General features: G+C 45.7%; 1 protein-coding gene across 1 annotated transcript in view; it reads left to right on the forward strand.

The window, feature by feature from the left end:
• FASN (fatty acid synthase) overlaps positions 1-22821 on the forward strand; it is a 180040-nt gene that overhangs the window by 16127 nt on the left and 141092 nt on the right. The window contains exon 2 of the mRNA XM_085617568.1: positions 20838-20975. Within this exon, the coding sequence (XP_085473694.1) occupies positions 20849-20975 (127 nt within the window). The 5' untranslated portion in view covers positions 20838-20848. The remainder of the gene's footprint in view (positions 1-20837; positions 20976-22821) is intronic.

A 22821-nucleotide genomic window follows, 5' to 3' on the forward strand; every position in this document is an offset into this window, starting at 1 on the left:
AGGAAAATCAGAAACAATCCCATGTGCATTCTGTGACAGGCGGAGCAGAAACAACCCCACGTGCATTCTATGATAGGAGGAGTAGAAACAATCCCATGTGCATTGCATGGTAACAAGAGCAGAAACACAAGCCCATTTGCATTCTGTGGTAGGAGGAGTAGAAACAATCACCCTGCACATTCTATGATGGGAGACGCAGAAACAATCCTATGTGCATTCTATGACAACAGGAAAATCAGAAACAATCCCATGTGCATTCTGTGACAGGCGGAGCAGAAACAACGCCACGTGCATTCTATGATAGGAGGAGTAGAAACAATCCCATGTGCATTGCATGGTAACAAGAGCAGAAACACAAGCCCATTTGCATTCTGTGGTAGGAGGAGTAGAAACAATCACCCTGCACATTCTATGATGGGAGACGCAGAAACAATCCTATGTGCATTCTATGACAACAGGAAAATCAGAAACAACCCCATGTGCATTCTATGACAACAGGAAAATCAGAAACAATCCCATGTGCATTCTATGACAACAGGAAAATCAGAAACAACCCCATGTGCATTCTATGACAACAGGAAAATCAGAAACAATCCCATGTGCATTCTATGACAACAGGAAAATCAGAAACAATCCCATGTGCATTCTGTGACAGGCGGAGCAGAAACAACCCCACGTGCATTCTATGATAGGAGGAGTAGAAACAATCCCATGTGCATTGCATGGTAACAAGAGCAGAAACACAAGCCCATTTGCATTCTGTGGTAGGAGGAGTAGAAACAATCACCCTGCACATTCTATGATGGGAGACGCAGAAACAATCCTATGTGCATTCTATGACAACAGGAAAATCAGAAACAATCCCATGTGCATTCTGTGACAGGCGGAGCAGAAACAACGCCACGTGCATTCTATGATAGGAGGAGTAGAAACAATCCCATGTGCATTGCATGGTAACAAGAGCAGAAACACAAGCCCATTTGCATTCTGTGGTAGGAGGAGTAGAAACAATCACCCTGCACATTCTATGATGGGAGACGCAGAAACAATCCTATGTGCATTCTATGACAACAGGAAAATCAGAAACAACCCCATGTGCATTCTATGACAACAGGAAAATCAGAAACAATCCCATGTGCATTCTATGACAACAGGAAAATCAGAAACAATCCCATGTGCATTCTGTGACAGGCGGAGCAGAAACAACCCCACGTGCATTCTATGATAGGAGGAGTAGAAACAATCCCATGTGCATTGCATGGTAACAAGAGCAGAAACACAAGCCCATTTGCATTCTGTGGTAGGAGGAGTAGAAACAATCACCCTGCACATTCTATGATGGGAGACGCAGAAACAATCCTATGTGCATTCTATGACAACAGGAAAATCAGAAACAATCCCATGTGCATTCTGTGACAGGCGGAGCAGAAACAACGCCACGTGCATTCTATGATAGGAGGAGTAGAAACAATCCCATGTGCATTGCATGGTAACAAGAGCAGAAACACAAGCCCATTTGCATTCTGTGGTAGGAGGAGTAGAAACAATCACCCTGCACATTCTATGATGGGAGACGCAGAAACAATCCTATGTGCATTCTATGACAACAGGAAAATCAGAAACAACCCCATGTGCATTCTATGACAACAGGAAAATCAGAAACAATCCCATGTGCATTCTATGACAACAGGAAAATCAGAAACAACCCCATGTGCATTCTATGACAACAGGAAAATCAGAAACAATCCCATGTGCATTCTATGACAACAGGAAAATCAGAAACAATCCCATGTGCATTCTGTGACAGGCGGAGCAGAAACAACCCCACGTGCATTCTATGATAGGAGGAGTAGAAACAATCCCATGTGCATTGCATGGTAACAAGAGCAGAAACACAAGCCCATTTGCATTCTGTGGTAGGAGGAGTAGAAACAATCACCCTGCACATTCTATGATGGGAGACGCAGAAACAATCCTATGTGCATTCTATGACAACAGGAAAATCAGAAACAATCCCATGTGCATTCTGTGACAGGCGGAGCAGAAACAACGCCACGTGCATTCTATGATAGGAGGAGTAGAAACAATCCCATGTGCATTGCATGGTAACAAGAGCAGAAACACAAGCCCATTTGCATTCTGTGGTAGGAGGAGTAGAAACAATCACCCTGCACATTCTATGATGGGAGACGCAGAAACAATCCTATGTGCATTCTATGACAACAGGAAAATCAGAAACAACCCCATGTGCATTCTATGACAACAGGAAAATCAGAAACAATCCCATGTGCATTCTATGACAACAGGAAAATCAGAAACAATCCCATGTGCATTCTATGACAACAGGAAAATCAGAAACAACCCCATGTGCATTCTATGACAACAGGAAAATCAGAAACAATCCCATGTGCATTCTATGACAACAGGAAAATCAGAAACAATCCCATGTGCATTCTGTGACAGGCGGAGCAGAAACAACCCCACGTGCATTCTATGATAGGAGGAGTAGAAACAATCCCATGTGCATTGCATGGTAACAAGAGCAGAAACACAAGCCCATTTGCATTATGTGGTAGGAGGAGTAGAAACAATCACCCTGCACATTCTATGATGGGAGACGCAGAAACAATCCTATGTGCATTCTATGACAACAGGAAAATCAGAAACAATCCCATGTGCATTCTGTGACAGGCGGAGCAGAAACAACGCCACGTGCATTCTATGATAGGAGGAGTAGAAACAATCCCATGTGCATTCTATGATAAGAAGAACAGACACAACTCCATGTGCATTCAATGATAGGAAGAGTAGAAACAATCGCCCTGTGCATTCTGTCACACTGTCATTCTGTGATGGGAGGGGAGCAGAAACAATCACCCTGCGCATTTTAACACAACACCATGTGCATTCTATGATAGGAAGAGTAGAATCAATCAACCTGTACATTCTATGATGGGAGGAGCAGAAACAATCACCCTGTGCATGCTATGATGAGAGAAGCAGAAACAATCACACTGTGCATTCTATGATGGGAGGAGCAGAAACAATCACCCTGTGCATTCTATGATGAGAGGAGCAGAAACAATCACACTGTGCATTCTATGATGGGAGGAGCAGAAACAATCACCCTGTGCATTCTATGATGAGAGGAGCAGAAACAATCACACTGTGCATTCTATGATGGGAGGAGCAGAAACAATCACCCTGTGCATTCTATGATGAGAGGAGCAGAAACAATCACACTGTGCATTCTAAGATGGGAGGAGCAGAAACAATGGCCCTGTGCATTCTATGATGAGAGGAGCAGAGACAATCACCCTGTGCATTCTATGATGGGAGGAGCAGAAACAATCACCCTGTGCATTCTGTGATGGGAGGAGCAGAAACAATCTCCCTCTGCATTCTATCATAAGAGGAGCAGAAACAATATCCCCTTGTATTCTGTGATAGGAGGAGCAGAAACAATCCTGTGTGCATTTAGTGATGGTAGGAGCAGAAACAATCGCCCTGTGCATTCTATGATGGGAAGAGCAGAAACAGTCACACTGTCATTCTGTGATGGGAGGGGAGCAGAAACAATCACCCTGCGCATTCTATGATAAGAAGAACAAACACAACACCATGTGCATTCTATGATAGGAAGAGTAGAATCAATCAACCTGTACATTCTATGATGGGAGGAGCAGAAACAATCACCCTGTGCATTCTATGATGGGAGGAGCAGAAACAATCACCCTGTGCATTCTATGATGAGAGGAGCAGAAACAATCACCCTGTGCATTCTATGATGAGAGGAGCAGAAACAATCACACTGTGCATTCTATGATGGGAGGAGCAGAAACAATCGCCCTGTGCATTCTATGATGGGAGGAGCAGAAACAATCACCCTGTGCATTCTATGATGAGAGGAGCAGAAACAATCACACTGTGCATTCTATGATGGGAGGAGCAGAAACAATCACCCTGTGCATTCTATGATGGGAGGAGCAGAAACAATCACCCTGTGTATTCTTTGATGGGAGGAGCAGAAACAACCCCCCTGCGTATTCTATGATGGGAAGAGCAGAAACAATCACACTGAACACTCAATAATGTTGGGAGAAGAAACCCTCACCAGGCACATTTTATGACAGGAGGAGCAGTCACAACGCATGTGCATTTCATGTCAGGAGGAGCAGAAACAATCCTATGTGCATCTATGACAGGAAAAGCAGAAACAGTCCCATGTACATTCTTTGATAGGAGGATTAGAAACACTTCCATGTGCAGTCTATGAAAGGAGGATAAGAGACACTTCCATGTGCATTCTATGACAGTTAAAGCAGAAACAATCCCATGTGCATTCAATGACAGCAGGGAAAGCAGACACAATCCTTTGTGCATCTATGACAGGAAAAGCAGAAACAATCCCATGTGCATTCTAGGATAGGAGGAATAGAAGCAACCCCAAGTGCATTCTATGATCGTAGGAACATGAATAATTACAGGTGTATTCTGTGACAAGTACAGCATAATCAATCCTAAATGCATTTTATGTTACAGAGGGTGCAGAAAATAGCCTGGAGATATGCAAGTCCAGTCTTTCTCAGGCCCAGGCAAGAGGGAAGCAGGCAGTAGGTCAGCAAGGCAGGAGTCCAGCAGAAGGACAGTCCTTTCAGCAGCATAGCAGTCCTGCCTGGTAGAATATCCACAGTACCAGAGTGTACTGAAGTGGTGGTGTCTGAGGTCCAGTACTTATACCCAGGTGTGCCTTTAAAGTGGGGGAGACTTCAAAGAGAGGCTTTTGAAGTGCACAGGGCCCCTGCCTTTCCTGCCTTGTCTCCTGACTCACTACGGGGGAGGGTATGCAGCACTTTGTGTGGGGACAGGACACAGCCTATTCAGGTGTAAGTGTCAGCTCTTGCCCAGTATGGCCCATCAGGATGTGGATGGCCCATCCTTCACACCTAAGCTCCCTTTGTGTGTAGAAGTCTAGAGGCAGAAGGCACCAAATGGCTAAAGTAAGAAAATACCAACTTTCTAAAAATGGTATTTTCAGAATTGCTATTTAAATCTGACTTCGCCATAAGTTGTGATTTTGAATTTGTGATTCCAGAGACACCAAACCTGGGGGTCCAATCTCTTCTCACATGGAAATTACATTTATATGGTGTAATACGGTAATCCCAATGTTACCCTATGAGAGAGATAGGCCTTGCAGTAGACAAAAATGAATTTAAGTGTTTTTAACTACCAGGAAACGTAACACATAAAAGTACATGTCCTAATTTTTAAATACACTGCACCCTGCCTTGGGCTGTCCAGGGCCTACCCAAGGGGTGACTGATATGTATTAAAAAGGAAGGTTTGTGCCTGTAAAGTGGTTTAACTGACCGGGTCAACATGGCAGTGTAAACTGCCCACACAGGCTCTGCAGTGGCAGACTTGGGATATGTTTTAAAGGGCTACTTCAGTGGGTGGTACAATCAGTGCTGCAAGTCCACTAGTAGCTTTTCATTTCTGGGCTCTGGGCAAATGTAGTGCACTTTACTAAGGACTTGCAAGTAAATTAAATATGCTCATTGTGGATAAGTCAATCAAACCATGTTTACAGAGAGAGCACATACAATTTAGCACATGTTAGCAGTGGTAAAGTGCCAAGAGTCCTAAAACCAACAAAAACGAATTCAGTAAAAAGGTGAGGAGAAGGAAGGCGAAAAATTTGGGCATGACCCTGTGGAAAGGGCCATTGCCAGCAACCCTGTTTTGTGCGGTGATTTTTTTTTAGCTTTTACTTTTGACCCCAATAATGGTCACAACAAGCGGCCTGTTTCCTGATGGTAACGTTTTTTTCGGGTACGAGGAAGATAGATTCAGCAAGGCTACATTCATGGACTGCTTTCTCCTTAACCAGGAACAAAGTGCACTTAGGCCGGCAGTAACTGAGTTCCCATTGGTGCCAGCTGAATTTGGCTCATTGACCACTGTGATCTCGACTCCCGGAGTCGAGCGCTTGGTCTCCAAAATGTATCGCGCATGTATGGCTATTCTCCCAGGTAGAGACACTAGGGTTCGGGAAGCATGGGAGAGAGATTTGGGTCACCCCATTTCAGATTCACGATAGGGCTTTTGTTGTGCACAAATTAAAGAAATGTCCCTAAATAGTAAGCATAGGTTATTACATTTTAAGTTCCTTTGGAGGATCTACATATCCCCCGAAAAATTGCACAGAATTGACCCAAACAGACCACACACTTGCTGTAAATGGGGTGCCCCACATGCGGACTTTGCACATCTAGTTTGGAACTGTGTTAAGATCGGGGCTTACTGGCGATCAGTTTGCACTGAACTCACAAAAATGATAGACGTTGAGATACTCCCCTCTCCTGAATCTGCTCTTCTAGGCTGCATATTAGACTTCACTAAGGCTGTTCGGAAATTCACGGCAATGGCCCTTCTACTTGCTAAACGCGAGATAGCCCTTAAATGGGGCAGTAAGTCACTACCCACTACAAAGTCCTGGCTCCAGAGTTTAGCCTATTGTAACATGAATAGTGACTTGTAGGCAGAAACCTTGCCCTCTGCGTCTCGTCCAAAAGATATTTGGGGCCCCTTTAAAGCTTACCTGAATGACACCACCATGTCCCCCACTCCAACACAACCAGATGGCTTAGACCTTACGGGAGTGGGATGAAGTTAGTTTAACAAAGTGCATTGGTACCCATTGTTAGCTGCATTACAGTATGATGAAGTACAAATGGTATGTTTCAAGTTAGAGACGATTCCCGGAGATGCACAAACTTCTTATACCAAGTTCCTATTGCATTGGCACGTGATGTTGGAAAAAGACAGGTTGGAGGGTGGTGCTTAATGTGATTGCAGTGTATTATATTGTTTCATACATGACCTTGATTGGCGTACTTTTCTGTAATGTGGCAGCATATAACAAAGGTGAATTATGCTCTGTTTGTCTTTTGGAAATGGAAAATAAAGTTTAATAAAAAAATAATGGTCACAACAACAGTCTGTGATCAGTTCACTTTATTTTTTGTTTAAGCAAAGATTCACAGTTATGACATTAGCTCGCATATATTGCATGCTTGTTTAATAAACCAACTTGCACACGTGCATGAGAGCAATTATCAACACAGTAATTCTGATTTCCCAGAAATCAGCTATTTTTTATAGAAAGTCCTCTGTATCATTGGGAACTTCACAATAAACCAAGGTTATCCATGGGATGTTTGTGATGTTGAATGTTTTTCAAGAGAAGACAGTACTAACGTGTAGACCTGGAAAACAAAATAAATGTGACTCATTTCATGTATGAGTTGTAGGTTCGGCAGTGAATGGACTGATTAGCTCATTACAGAGAAAGTTAAATGTGGATTCCCTTCTTTGAGCTATACTTATGGATTGGAGGGATCTGCCTTAGTCCATATCCGGATCATAAATATGTCATAAGTCTATCTTCTCCACAACTTGATCTGGGTATTGCATGGACGGGATGTTGACCCAACTGGCCTCAAAAACATGCCATGTTCATGTTGGCTCAGTTAAGTCTGAAGACTTCACCCCTCCGTTGCTCTTTCATTTTAGGGGACCCTCTCCCTCCAGTTCTAGCCTGTGGTGTATATCATCTCCACTGGTGTGTCCTAGTGGTTAGCTTCATCATCTGGTCCCCTACCTGGGCATGATGGCCCAAGTAGGCAACGCCTCCACCAGGATGGAGAGTTTTTGGATATAGAATTAAGTGGGATCAGTTAAACCGCGAATAAAATTAGCCCCTACTCTGAAATAAAAACTTTAACGTGTGTTGGGGTAGGGGAAGGGTTAAAAACAAAGAAGGTGTGTGGGGGATGAATAACTGACCCTTCACACCTTACGACAGTGATCTACATGCTTCAGCCTTTTTGCCCTTTGGGGTCTTTTGCCTTTTGTCAGGACTTTGTTGGACCAGATCCCTTTATTAGATATAGGACATAGGCCCTCCAGTTCTGTAAAGATATCACAGTAAGCACATTCACTCACAAATCTTCATAGGTATCTCATGTTGTCCATATTCTTAAGATACGTTGGGCAATGCCCCATAGGGTGCGGGTCGAGGCGGGCAGTCTTATTCTCACAATTGCGTCAAAGTTCCTGCTCAGGTTTTGCACCTAGTATGCCCTACCCATCCTGCCATATCCAAATCCGCCTATGTTCTGCTACAGTAGGACATTCCAGCCCGAACTGCCAGGCTATGTCCCTTGTGAACTGGAACACACGTGATCCAAGACTGGTTTCGGCCTGTTTGAGCCTTGTCAGTATATTGTGGCTGGGGTCTATGGCACAGTAAGCATGGTGCCCACATCTAGGCATACCATCACACTTAAGACGTAGTACTGAGGAAAACAAAAAAGCAATGAGTGGAATACTTGAATTAATCTCAGCCACTTGTAATAACTCGGGGCAGCATTCCAGTCCATCTTTTTCCCCCAACACAGTAGGAATAGTCCAGCCCCAACTGCCAGGCTAGGTCCCCTCTGAACGAAAAACCAACTAACCCCAGGCTGAATTTGACCTACTTGCGCCTCCTCAGTAGGGTGTAGCTTGGGTCCTATGGCACAGTGAGCATGGGACCTATGTCTGGGCCTATCCATTGTACTTAGGAAGTTGTACGGAGGAAAATAAATGGGCGGTATCCTTAAATTTACTTCGCCATCTGGTAATTCCTATGGCATGCTTCCCAGTTTGTTTCTTTTTCTGGTTGTAAAAATTTGTGCAAGATATGATATTTTTTAATGATCACGGTGGCACAATTAAAGCTTAAATCTGCATGTGCGCTGAATGACCTGATACGCACGTGAGACCAGTTGTGTCACTCCTGAAGCATGTAATAGAAGTTTCTAGTACATAGAGCGAGTTGAGGTGACAAGTTCCTGTATGATTCGGTTAAAACAGTATTTCTGAAGTAGTGGTCATCAGGGTAGTGTCTTTCTTGAATGGTCGATTTTTTCAAAATATAAAAATAGGAAATTGGTATGATTAAAAGTGGTCCAGGATAGAGTTAAAGATGCATTTATATTGACCTACCAGAAATGTGGGATAACTTCTTGTGGACTTGCGGGACTGTAAAAACGCCAGGAGTTTGGAAGAGATTTGCTCAAGAATGAGGGCTTATTAGCGAAAACACAGCCTAATAAAAGGGTCTTCCTAGTCAACTCTTGCATGTGAGTTTGGGTATCTTCTGTAAGGGCTGCAGAGAAGTGTGTTTCTAATGTATACTGTTTCCTAGTACTCTTAGACATTCTTTTATATAATCAGTGATGGTTTTGGCGCTATGGCATCTCTTTTGTCAGCCACTTTTATGTTCAGTCTCCTGTAGCTTGGTGTTTGATTGGATGAAATGCCACTTTAGGTCACATTGGATGACCCATGCTTTTTTAGTACTATAATCTATCAAACCATGCGTAATATAATTATCTTATGTTTAAAAACTTCAATTTCTGGACGCGAACCATGAAACCCATCTTTCAAAGCTGATGATGCCCATTATAGTCCATTATCGTGTCTAGCTGTTTCCGTGCAAATAAGATGTGCTTCAGTAAGAACTAAGCAGTTTCCAAATGGGTGTCATAGGGATCTGGTTTCTAGGCGGAGATACAGAGTAAATCTTCCGCCAGAAGGAACTTCTCTGGATTTGGGAGGGTAGGGCAGGTTGATTGCTGTAAAGTTAATGTTCTATGCCATTATGGTGTTCTTTTTGATTCGCTTGTGGTAGATCCTTTGTAGGATTGTGTTTTTTTCCGAGAGTAAAGTGATTCAGAAAATGATTGTGGCCCCGCTGACTGTCCTCTTATATATGAAGCAAAGCCGTAGCCATGCTTGGTTGTACTTCATTAGTAGTTTTTCCCTGTGTTCAAGTGCTGGAACCTTTTTCACGTGTGTCTGAAATGTCAGTACTTTAGTCTAAGTAACCATTTGTATGAATCTGGTAGTATGTATGCATAGGTGTTTTGTTTTTGTATTCCTTTTATGTTTCAATAATAATTGGTTCTGTTAATCATTTATTTCTATAATACTTACACAATTAGATACAGGTAGCTTTTTTTTTTTTTTTGCTTTTGAAGCCTGTTTTAAAATACATTATTACGCATGGTCATTCTGGGGTGGGGTTGTGATTAACATTGTTATCAATTGTATATTACCAAGAACCAGTCTCCAGTGAAAAAAATGGTCTATTAATTTCATAAAATGGAAACACATTTTTTCTTACTTTCTTCTGGTTTTATGCTCAGAGTCAGACTATGAATTACCGTGGCTTTTTTTTTTTTTGCATTGTGATGGCCAGTTTTCTGCTATTTGTTACATTTAATAAGTACATTGTAATTATGTTATTGAATCTACACAGTATGGACATTTTCTTGGAGTTCAGATATTGTGTGACCTGTCTATCTTGTTTTATAACTTTAAAGTTTTTGGAACCCTGGAGTTGTTTATTGTTTTCCTCTGTTATTTTGATGTCGTTTAATGATTTCGAAGAGAGCTCTTTGGCGCGTTGCCATTTCCTAGAGCTGTTTTCCACTAACGGTGTGAGCAGCGTCTATGATTAGCATCAGTCCGTCTCTAGAGCACATGTAAGCCCCAGGAGGGAATCATCTTGAAGTTTTCAGCAAGTGTAATAATGCCATCTGTGTCCACTTGCACATTACCTCAGGGTGGAATGCCACCTGAAATAGACCTAAAGGTATCTAGCGGAACAGCAAAACGTATTTTATTCACTTGGTTACAGACGATACTAGTCGAGGCAAACCAGAATCAGTGGACATCTCTAGACCGGTTACCTTTCATTGGCGTCATTTTACACACAGATGATCAGTTCTTGGGAAACTCAGCCAGCTTGATCCTAATTTACAATGAAGGACAACAAATGAGGACGTTGGACAGAATCAGGCCACGATGTCAATGACATCAATACCAAAGAGCCCGGTGCTATCCGTTTACCCCTTTAAAAGGTCTGGGGGACTAAACCCCTCCAGTAGGAGAGGAAGGCTTCAGTCCTTCCCCAATCTCTGCGGGGCTCCTACAATGGCAACTTGCATTCCTGGTTGGATGAAAAGTATTTAAAATAAACTGACCACACTCGAATGTGTGTGTAAGCTCCTGAGGAGGCCCTAAAGCTGTGAAGAAACAGCTCCCACAAAGATAGGGTGTGGGGACACGAGTCCCTGCGGAGCACCGGTGCCCTGGGTCTCTGTTGTCCCGCTACCACAGCTTGGGTACTGATGGGGGAACGGAAGGTATGGGAATGATTGGTGGCTGCTAGTTGTATCGTCACCCCTAATGCGAGTTGCTGCAGTGGCTCTGCATGCTTTAGTTTGGTATCTTTGGAGCGCATTTTGGCAAATCGTGGTATGTTGTTATTATTTCCCAATGTAAGCCATATAGTGAATAGCTCTCCTTAAACTGAGGCTCGCCACATACACGTTTTAGATCTACTAGTGTCCCCTGTAACTTTAAAGTGCCTGCGAGTGAGATGCAGAATCCACATGTGACTCTCGCGGTGTGAGGAGTGTCTGACTCTTATGAGAAAGGGGCGCTTTCAGCATCTGACAGTGTGCATACCCCAAAGGAATCTCCACACGGGCCTAAAACGAGAAGGTTTAGAAACAGAACTCGAGTGGGTAGGAAGAGAATGAGATTTTATTTCCAAAAGAATGCACATATATGTTTGTTTTGCTGTGTGCAACGGATATATTTCTCTCCTCCGAGTCGCCGACCTTTACCTAAGACACACTTCACTAATTTCTAGAATCTCCTGCTATGTAAATTGATTTTAATGTCATGTCATTTTAGTTTTTTTAAAGAAATCACACTGTCAGAGGTGGATGCTGCCTAAATTAGTTTTCATTTTTTTTTTTTATAAACTCACGCTGGCAAGATGAGTGAGAGAGGTGGGCCCTGTCATGGCAGCAGGCAGGGGGACTAGGAGGCTGCTGGGTTTCATCTGGCCTCACAGTCTCCTTGATGCATTATGTGTTGAGGGCCAGCTCAAAGGCCCAGAAGCAGCGCACAGAGTAGAGGCACATACCCAACTGACGAAGCGTGGGAAACGCAGACATGCCGCACTGCTCCTGCTTACCTTCTTGCCAGTCTCACGCTGGAGACCAGCATACAGTTCAAATTGGCAATTCCCACAAAGCTGGCTTCCAGGGAAGACCAAGTACCTGGCCAATCGTATGACTTTTTTCTGGATCCAGATATTCCAGTAGCAAAAACACACTATTATAATTCAAAACAGAAGTGCAGAACAGATCCTTCATCGGAGTAGCAGCTTGTCTTCGGAAGTCTCCATCATTCTACGTGAGACAACAGCCAGATTTACTCTGCTTCAGAAGGGTCTTGAAACCATTCCTATTCAAGGACACTTAGACTAAGACATGAGTAGATCTGCGCACTTGTACCCACTGTTGAGTCTATCCATGCCACGTGTTCTCTCCTCCTCTTAACTAACTCTCCACCAGCCCATGCAATGTTGCCTTCTGTGCCTATCTCAGCCCAGACCCACGCTCAGCACCTTGATAGCGCTGCTGTTAAATGTTTAGTTCTCGTCTTCCTAGAATGGTTTGTTAAACTTGTAAAGCGCACTAATGTCACGAGGTGCAGTGGCTGTATGTAAAAATGTCAGATAAATAAATAAGAGTGTCTTTTGCTCACCGGCATCTTTAGGGCAGAAGAGAGGCGAGAACTGTCATCAGGAAGAGGGTGGGGGCCTGACAGGTTTTGGATGAGGGTGAGTGAGCAATGGGGTCAGAAGGAAAGTCCACAAGTGGATCTGACGCGTTCACAAAGAGCAGACTTGAGGTCGGAGCTCTGAAGGTTCACCCAGTGTGAAGGAGACCAGAGCATCTGAGAAACGAAGGTCACTCTTAGGATCTCTGTGAAAGACCTGCGAGTGGCTGAGGGATGAAGGCCAGCGACAGGATCCGAGGGCCTCTGTGAAAGACCTGTGGCCTCTTGCATAGATTGTTGCCCTCTCAGGCACATAATATAGTCCTCTCTGGGATATAATGTTGCCCCGACAGTATCCGAGGGCCTCTGTGGAAGACCTGTGAGTGGCTGAGGCATGAAGGCCAGCGACAGGATCCGAGGGCCTCTGTGGAAGACCTGTGAGTGGCTGAGGCATGAAGGCCAGCGACAGGATCCGAGGGCCTCTGTGGAAGACCTGTGAGTGGCTGAGACATGAAGGCCAGCTACAGGATCCGAGGGCCTCTGTGGAAGGCCTGTAAGTGGCTGAGGCATGAAGGCCAGCGACAGGATCCGAGGGCCTCTGTGGAAGACCTGTGAGTGGCTGAGGCATGAAGGCCAGCGACAGGATCCGAGGGCCTCGGTGGAAGACCTGTGAGTGGCTGAGGCATGAAGGCCAGCTACAGGATCCGAGGGCCTCTGTGGAAGGCCTGTGAGTGGCTGAGGCATGAAGGACAGCAACAGGATCCGAGGGCCTCTGTGGAAGGCCTGTGAGTGGCTGAGGGATGAAGGCCAGCGACAGGATCCGAGGGCCTCTGTGGAAGGCCTGTGAGTGGCTGAGGGATGAAGGCCAGCGACAGGATCCGAGGGCCTCTGTGGAAGGCCTGTGAGTGGCTGAGGCATGAAGGCCAGCGACAGGATCCGAGGGCCTCTGTGGAAGGCCTGTGAGTGGCTGAGGCATGAAGGCCAGCGACAGGATCCGAGGGCCTCTGTGGAAGACCTGTGAGTGGCTGAGACATGAAGGCCAGCTACAGGATCCGAGGGCCTCTGTGGAAGGCCTGTGAGTGGCTGAGGCATGAAGGCCAGCGACAGGATCCGAGGGCCTCTGTGGAAGACCTGTGAGTGGCTGAGGCATGAGGGCCAGCGACAGGATCCGAGGACCTCGGTGGAAGACCTGTGAGTGGCTGAGGCATGAAGGCCAGCTACAGGATCCGAGGGCCTCTGTGGAAGGCCTGTGAGTGGCTGAGGCATGAAGGACAGCAACAGGATCCGAGGGCCTCTGTGGAAGGCCTGTGAGTGGCTGAGGGATGAAGGCCAGCGACAGGATCCGAGGGCCTCTGTGGAAGGCCTGTGAGTGGCTGAGGGATGAAGGCCAGCGACAGGATCCGAGGGCCTCTGTGGAAGGCCTGTGAGTGGCTGAGGCATGAAGGCCAGCGACAGGATCCGAGGGCCTCTGTGGAAGGCCTGTGAGTGGCTGAGGCATGAAGGCCAGCGACAGGATCCGAGGGCCTCTGTGGAAGGCCTGTGAGTGGCTGAGGCATGAAGGCCAGCGACAGGATCCGAGGGCCTCTGTGGAAGACCTGTGAGTGGCTGAGGCATGAAGGCCAGCGACAGGATCCGAGGGCCTCTGTGGAAGACCTGTGAGTGGCTGAGGCATGAAGGCCAGCGACAGGATCCGAGGGCCTCTGTGGAAGGCCTGTGAGTGGCTGAGGCATGAAGGACAGCGAAAGGATCCGAGGGCCTCTGTGGAAGGCCTGTGAGTGGCTGAGGGATGAAGGCCAGCGACAGGATCCGAGGGCCTCTGTGGAAGGCCTGTGAGTGGCTGAGGCATGAAGGCCAGCGACAGGATCCGAGGGCCTCTGTGGAAGGCCTGTGAGTGGCTGAGGCATGAAGGCCAGCGACAGGATCCGAGGGCCTCTGTGGAAGGCCTGTGAGTGGCTGAGGGATGAAGGCCAGCGACAGGATCCGAGGGCCTCTGTGGAAGGCCTGTGACTGGCTGAGGCATGAAGGCCATCGACAGGATCCGAGGGCCTCTGTGGAAGACCTGTGAGTGGCTGAGGCATGAAGGCCAGCGACAGGATCCGAGGGCCTCTGTGGAAGGCCTGTGAGTGGCTGAGGCATGAAGGCCAGCGACAGGATCCGAGGGCCTCTGTGGAAGGCCTGTGAGTGGCTGAGGCATGAAGGCCAGCGACAGGATCCGAGGGCCTCTGTGGAAGGCCTGTGAGTGGCTGAGGCATGAAGGCCAGCGACAGGATCCGAGGGCCTCTGTGGAAGGCCTGTGAGTGGCTGAGGGATGAAGGCCAGTGACAGGATCCGAGGGCCTCTGTGGAAGACATGTGAGTGGCAGAGGCATGAAGGCCAGTGACAGGATCCGAGGGCCTCTGTGGAAGGCCTGTGAGTGGCTGAGGCATGAAGGCCAGCGACAGGATCCGAGGGCCTCTGTGGAAGACCTGTGAGTGGCTGAGGCATGAAGGCCAGCGACAGGATCCGAGGGCCTCTGTGGAAGGCCTGTGAGTGGCTGAGGCATGAAGGCCAGCGACAGGATCCGAGGGCCTCTGTGGAAGACCTGTGAGTGGCTGAGGCATGAAGGCCAGCGACAGGATCCGAGGGCCTCTGTGGAAGGCCTGTGAGTGGCTGAGGCATGAAGGCCAGCGACAGGATCCGAGGGCCTCTGTGGAAGACCTGTGAGTGGCTGAGGCATGAAGGCCAGCGACAGGATCCGAGGGCCTCTGTGGAAGGCCTGTGGCCTCTTGCATAGATTGTTGCCCTCTCAGGCACAGAATATAGTCCTCTCTGGGATATAATGTTGCCCCTCTGAGATGCGAGGGCCTCTGAGAAGAAGCTACGAGCAGCCAGCCTGGGTGAAGGGGCTCAAAGTTAAGATAATATTCGCTCCTTAATGTCCGGAAAGAAGTAGTAAAGGCACCACGTCTGCCCGTTACCTGAAGCTGTTTTGTCTTCCACGGCTCCGTGTGTTAGCAGAGAGGCATGAATTCACAAAGGCAGAAACAGAGCATGGCGACTGTGCCGTGGAGTGGACCATGTAGAAATCAGCGCGTGAACAGCTTCCTGCACTAACCCTGGTTGGAGGCAAAGGCAGGGTCCTTTTACCACCCGGTCATCTCGGTGCGAGGAGGCGCACGAAATACCGCTGTTGGAATCGGGTAGGGCGGGCTCAGCACTCAGACAGCGCCCCCCGCTGGTGGACTCGCGGTAGACTGTCCCCACTGCCTAGTGCGGCAGACCCCGAGGAGGGAGTTTTCAGCACCTGGCTAGCTCCCTCCGAGGGCTGATGCTGTGAGCTCCCCCTGACCCTGGAGAGCCCCTGTCTGCCCAGGCGCCGTGCATCGCCTCGGTGCAGGCATGGGAAGAGTTCTTTCCCACGTGTGGCAGCATTGCCAGGATTGACAGGCACCTACAAACACAGACGTGGACGTACACAGGGAGTGCCCAAAAGACATACACAAAAATACAAATGTAGCCCCATATATATATATGGCCAACGAACGCCACAAGTCCTCCCTGCCCAGCACCTCACCAGAGGCATCTTTTAGTCTCGGTGTCTGAAATTTTGCTCCAAGTGGGAAACACTTGACGGTCTCTCTTGCTAGCCGAGTGTGGGATGCTAACATGGTGAACCGAGTCTGGTGATTTCATCCTTCGAGGGAAAGACAGAAGTAAGGATCCACCGGCAGCGGGCAGGCTTGTATTGGGCGAATGCATTAATTAACTTCTGCCAAAGCGCAATGATATCCAGCGGGTTTGCTGCACTGCTTAACTAGGCTGTATGACATAGACACACGTGGCCCTCTGTGCGAAAGCATATTGCCCTCTCTAAGATTGAATGCTCTTCTCTGGGAACGATTGTTGCCCTGGCTGGGGTAGGAGGCTGCCTTCATTGGGATAGAATGTTGCCTTCTCTAGTACAGAAAGTATATGTCTGGAATATAACGTTACCCCCTGCGTTAGTATGTTGTTCTCTCTTGGAGAGGATGTTGCCCTGTCTTGGAAAGATTGTTGCCCTCTCTGGTACAAAATACAGTTCTCTCTGTGATATAAAGTTGCCCCTCCCTTAGATTGAATTTTGCTCTGTCTGGGATACAATGTTGCCCTCGTGGTGTTAGTGTGTTGCCCTCTCTTAAGCATATTGTTGTCCTCTCCTGGATATATTGTTGCCCTTTCTAGTGCAGAATATTGCCCTCTGGCATGTAATGCTGAGCTCTCTGGCATGTAATGCTGAGCTCTCTGGCATGGGATGTTGAGCTCTATGGGATGGAATGTTGCCCTCTATGGGGAAACGTACAAAGAATGGGTATGCTGTTCCTAAAGTGTAGAGGGAAACGAGGAGAGGGAGATACGTCTGACTACCTCGTCGGGATAACCCTCCGAGGTGGAGAGAAGAGGGAAATACCTCCTTTCGGAACTAGGGTCCTCGCACACCCAGACAGCTTAGGTGTCATGCTTCATCATTGTACTACAAAACAATGTTCACAAGGAACTCATTTGAAAATAGTCATCTATTGCATACAACATCAGTAGTTGTGTTTGAGTTAATCTCTCACAGAACTAACATGAAGTCAGTACTTAACACAGTAAGCCTACACACAACCAATCATAATTTACAAAGCCTCAGCCGAGGTCTTTTATTTAACAAAAAACTTTTTGCAAATCACATATAAAAACATATCATATATACATTACTCCTCTCTTTTTCTTACATTCGCAGTGCAAAGTGACCCCAGTGAAACCATAACCTCACAGACACAAATAAACAAGAAATAATAAAAGTGCAAAAGGTTATTGGAAAAATTGAACAAGGACAGTTTGTAAATAATATGATAATTCAGTCAGAGCTGTCTCTTATTTCGTTTGTCGACGGCGTTTCGACCCACTTCTAAATACCGGGTCTCATCAGGACTGTAAATATGGGGACTAGTGGAAGGAAGAAGAAGAGGGCGTGTATAACTATATTGGAATCAAGATAATGATATATACAGTTAAAATCTTTGAATGTATTGTGAATAGTTACTTAAAGGCTTACCTAGTTTATGGCATACATAAGTCCGTTTCGGATCCAGTATGCAAAATAAAATAATTGTGTCCAAACCTATAGGTAATGAACATACACATATTATAGTTCATAGTTTGATTAAAATGTGACGTTTAATCATCAGCTCACCATGGAGTGGGATATTTAAATGTACTCACTTTGACTTTGTTAGAAAAATAATGGCACGACACGGATTAATCGCGTGTAGAGTGTGGGGCCAATCGGCTATTGCCCGGTTGGATTACGGACCTCGTTTCCTTCGCTGCAGTTTACTAGAAATGTGAGCAATTGCAATTGCTACTCCAGCGTGGATACTCTGTGGTGGCCATGTATTGATTATATTTTTTTCGATACATTACAGCACAGTCGTTTTAAGAACAGGTCGTATCTCCCTAAACTGTTGGGGCACCTCGGAAATAGGGATAAATATTAACAAAAAGCCCAAGTAAGTGGTTTTGAACGAATTAACGACACCGTGGTGTTACTCTAGAATATCCAGGAAATACAATTAACAACCCCTATTCCTCATTTAATAGGGAAGCGTGTCCCGCCAATTATTCGACCTGCCAATTGACCATTATCGGTGGAAGATACAATAATATACATTCTTTTTTTTATCTTGATTCCAATATAGTTATACACGCCCTCTTCTTCTTCCTTCCACTAGTCCCCATATTTACAGTCCTGATGAGACCCGGTATTTAGAAGTGGGTCGAAACGCCGTCGACAAACGAAATAAGAGACAGCTCTGACTGAATTATCATATTATTTACAAACTGTCCTTGTTCAATTTTTCCAATAACCTTTTGCACTTTTATTATTTCTTGTTTATTTGTGTCTGTGAGGTTATGGTTTCACTGGGGTCACTTTGCACTGCGAATGTAAGAAAAAGAGAGGAGTAATGTATATATGATATGTTTTTATATGTGATTTGCAAAAAGTTTTTTGTTAAATAAAAGACCTCGGCTGAGGCTTTGTAAATTATGATTGGTTGTGTGTAGGCTTACTGTGTTAAGTACTGACTTCATGTTAGTTCTGTGAGAGATTAACTCAAACACAACTACTGATGTTGTATGCAATAGATGACTATTTTCAAATGAGTTCCTTGTGAACATTGTTTTGTAGTACAGTGTACTTACCCGGTTCGCAGGGACATAAGGGTTGCTCTTGTGACTTTGAATATGCTTCATCATTGGGCCTGCTCCACGTCGGGTCGGCGCTGCAATACCCGACGGGCACCCAATGAGGGGCTCTTTAGCGGAGATCTTTTGTTCCTGCCGTTTGGTGCAGTGTGGGTGAGGGGCCTAACTCATGTAGATGTAGTGCAGGGGTGAGAAAAGTGATTAAAACAGGTCAGTTAATCCTATAGCAATTTTATTCTGGTAGGTAAACTGCCTGATTAAAAACTATTGACTAGGGGATGTCTAGGAACTATGGGCCTCATGTAGGTAACATACTATTTACCGATTCATAAATACCGAATTTTACCGATTCGGTATTTATGAATCGGTAAATAGTATGTAGGTAAATAATCGGTAATTATTACCGATTCGGTAAATATCGGTAATTATGAATCGGTATTTACCGAATCGGTAATAATGCATCCCTTCCCATTCATTCCTATGGGCCTGGAGGCCCATAGGAATGAATGGGAAGCCAGTTACTATTAACGATTCGGTAAATACCGAATCGGTAATAGGGGAGGCATTATCATGGGTGGCAGGGTGTCACATTGACACCCTGTTGCACCCCTGATTCGTGCATGTGTGAACATGTGGCGCACATACATGCTCTGCCACATGGCACTTTCCAAATAGCACAAAAATGCTTTTTGTAAGGTATTCGTCATTTACCATCAACTTGTAGTTGGTGGTAAATAACGAATCCAGACACCAATAATGCACTCACTTGAGTGCCCCCTACATTGCATTTCTGGATTCGGCATTTACCGAATCGGTATTTTACCGATTTCTTAAAATTCCGATTCGGTAAATACCGAATCCAGAAATCAGCCACCTACATCTCAAGTGCCTCAATACCGGTCGGTAACGGGATATTTACCGATTTTCGGCCGTTACCGACCGGTATTGAGGTACCTACATGAGGCCCTATGTGTCTAGATATGTGCCCACTACTCTCAAACGGTCAACATGTTTCTTGCCGTCGCACTCAGGAGGATCTGTGGCAATTCGTCAGGACCAGAGTGATAATAAAAACTATCTACACACCGTGGTGAGGTGAAAGCTACCTCCCACGTCGTTATATTGTAGGTCAGTACCTACATGCTTGAGGAAACAAAATAATTTTTAAGTTATGCCTCATCAGTGTCCAGCGGGATCATGGACAAATACACTTGTGTCCAGCAATCCTTGGAAAGCGCATCTTAAGACCTACCCCTGCCGCCGGAACCGGGTGGTATGGGATGTTGAGCTCTATGGGATGGAATGTTGCCCTCTATGGGGTGGTATGTTTTCTTCTCCAGGAGCAACAAGGGGCGCCCTCTCTGAGATAGATGCATAACAAAAAACAGTCTCTCCATGCTAGAAGTAATTGGGATACAAATAGCTCAGGTCCTATGGCAGATAACAATCAGATTGCTGGCATGCTTTTTTAAAGCTTTGTTTAATGACAGCCTTGTTCTGAATGCACATCTATTAATTTGAAAATTCAATGTTTTCTCCCTCTCTTCCATCCTTACCACTCATGGCTTCTCTCTCCCCGCTGCCTGTTCTCCTCCCTACCTTCACAATCTTCCTCCCCCATTAACACCTCATTCGACCTCCTTCTACGATCCTTCCATTTTCTTGTTCTTTTTTTGTTTCTCTCATCTCTCCCTGTTCTCACTGTCTCCTTTTCCTACCATACATCTTGTTACTATTGTTATCCTTTTCCCATCATGCTTCTTCTCTTCCACTATATCCCCCTCTGTCTGTTTTCTCCTCGTGCTCTCTTGTTGCCCATTACTTTCCTCATTTCCTCTTCTCTGACTTGCTATTGCTCCTTCATTCTCGTGTCCCACCTGCTTCCACTCCTAACCCGACTTCCTCACCTCCCTTCCTCCCCTCCATTACCTCCTTAGAAAGTCACAAGATGGAGGACATAGTCATTGCTGGGATTGCAGGGAGGCTGCCGGAATCAGACAACCTGCAGGAATTCTGGGAGAACCTCCTCAATGGTGTGGACATGGTCACAGAGGACGACCGGCGGTGGAAGCCAGGTGAGTGATGGCGAGGAATGATTGACAGCATGAAGTTTGGAAGTCGTGCTGCGGCCAAGAACATTTAATAGTCAACCCCCTCACCTAATCTATCCCCAATTTGCAATGGACAGAACCAAATCCAAGGCAATCTGGCAACCTCTTCCCTCAATCTATTGAACTTTGTAACATGCCCCCCTCTGTACTGTAGCAGTGATGCCTGAAGACACCATCAGCACACCAGTCAATACCTTGGTGAGCCCACTTGTTCCAGACTGCATGCTTCACAGACCAACCAGCCTACTATGAACCTTAGTTCTGATGAGGCCCCTACTATGTAGAACTCCCCTCTGTAAGCACGTTGTGTTAAGTTCCGCAGGTAGGATGAGGCGTCACTAGCACCTTCCCCATACTCACGGCTTCTACTTCATGGCTTACTCGGAATGGCTGAAACGTCGGAGTAGCAGTGACAATGTCCACAGCAATATGCTTCCTTCATCATAGGAGAACTCCTCCCTGCAGCTTGTGGCCAGGCACCTCTTCCAGTGACCCAGTAACAAAAGCCCACATTTTCCTCTTGTGCATTTGTACTCTAAGGGTTATTTAATGCAAAGATATTTTTTATTAATTTGGCATTCAAACATTTGACTACTGCATAGACGGAATGCTGATTAGAGAGGTGTTTAAATCAGGACAATATATAGTAAAGAGACGAATTGACAGAGTCTACAGAAAGAGGTGGTTGGTTATGCTTCAGTTAAAGCTTCCCAAACCTTGAGAATTACCATTAGTAGCATTCCTCTCTTTTGTTTTTTAGCTTTTTAATGCATTACAAAAGAGTCCCAATCAAATGGAAAGCCATCTTTGCGCCACCCTTAAGTAGCAGACCAGCCAGCCCTGTCCCCATTGCACCACACACAAACAACCCTAGTCACAAACCAGAGTGGCCTTTTATGACAGGGGGTGCTTTGTGCAAGGGGAATTAAATTATAGGGATAAAGCATGCATCAGATATTACATACATATAGAGTCTAGTGCGGGCATAGTTTGATACATGAGGTCATTAAATATAGGGATATGATATGCATGGAATATGATATACTGGTATTATTAGAAGAATAAGGTAATGCAGACGTGGCGTAATGTATGTGTGAGCCCGAAGAGACAGTGAGTGGGCAGCTGAGACTTACCACATTGGGGGAAACTAGATGATTTGACAACAAAAGTGTTCTCTCTCTTTTGACTGTGGTCTAAAGTTAGCAGTGAGAACCAGGGACCTTGAGAGGCTCAAGGTCCCTAGCTCGCAATGTCTAACTTTAGACCACAGCCAAACTTGTTGCAAAGTCGATTGTTTCTAAAAAGGGAGCCTGTTTTTTTTTTACTTTTGTGGCTGTTAATGCTCCGCTCCTGATTAAAAAAGATTTGTAGTGTTTGCAATCACTACCTGTTTTTGGAATCCATAGTGCTACCTCTTTAGAGTGAAACTGACCACTCGAGTGTAGGTGTTTTTCAAAAAGGCTAAAGAGCTACTTACAAGCCATCCACAAATAAGCATATATGGAAAAAACCAAGACTTCAGGCTTTAGGTTTCTGGTTTGTAACTTGTAGATTGGCCGAACAAATGCAAACTTTCAAAGTGCATTAATAGCCCAGTGCGTCGGTTGCGGTGTAGCTAAGTACTATCAAAAATGGACGCTGGGTATTCGGTCTGTTTAGTGAATCCCAGAGATGATCTGCTCTGGTCTACTCCTGGAGTAATCAATTGACTGGACCATCAAAGGGAGCTGTGAATTGCTGTGTTGTGTTCAGTGCCAATCTTCTGACAGTGAGGAAATGTCTCCTTTCCGATTGGTACAGATTACATTAG

Source organism: Triturus cristatus, chromosome 7 (genome assembly GCF_964204655.1).
Source record: "Triturus cristatus chromosome 7, aTriCri1.1, whole genome shotgun sequence".
Lineage (NCBI taxonomy): Eukaryota > Metazoa > Chordata > Amphibia > Caudata > Salamandridae > Triturus > Triturus cristatus.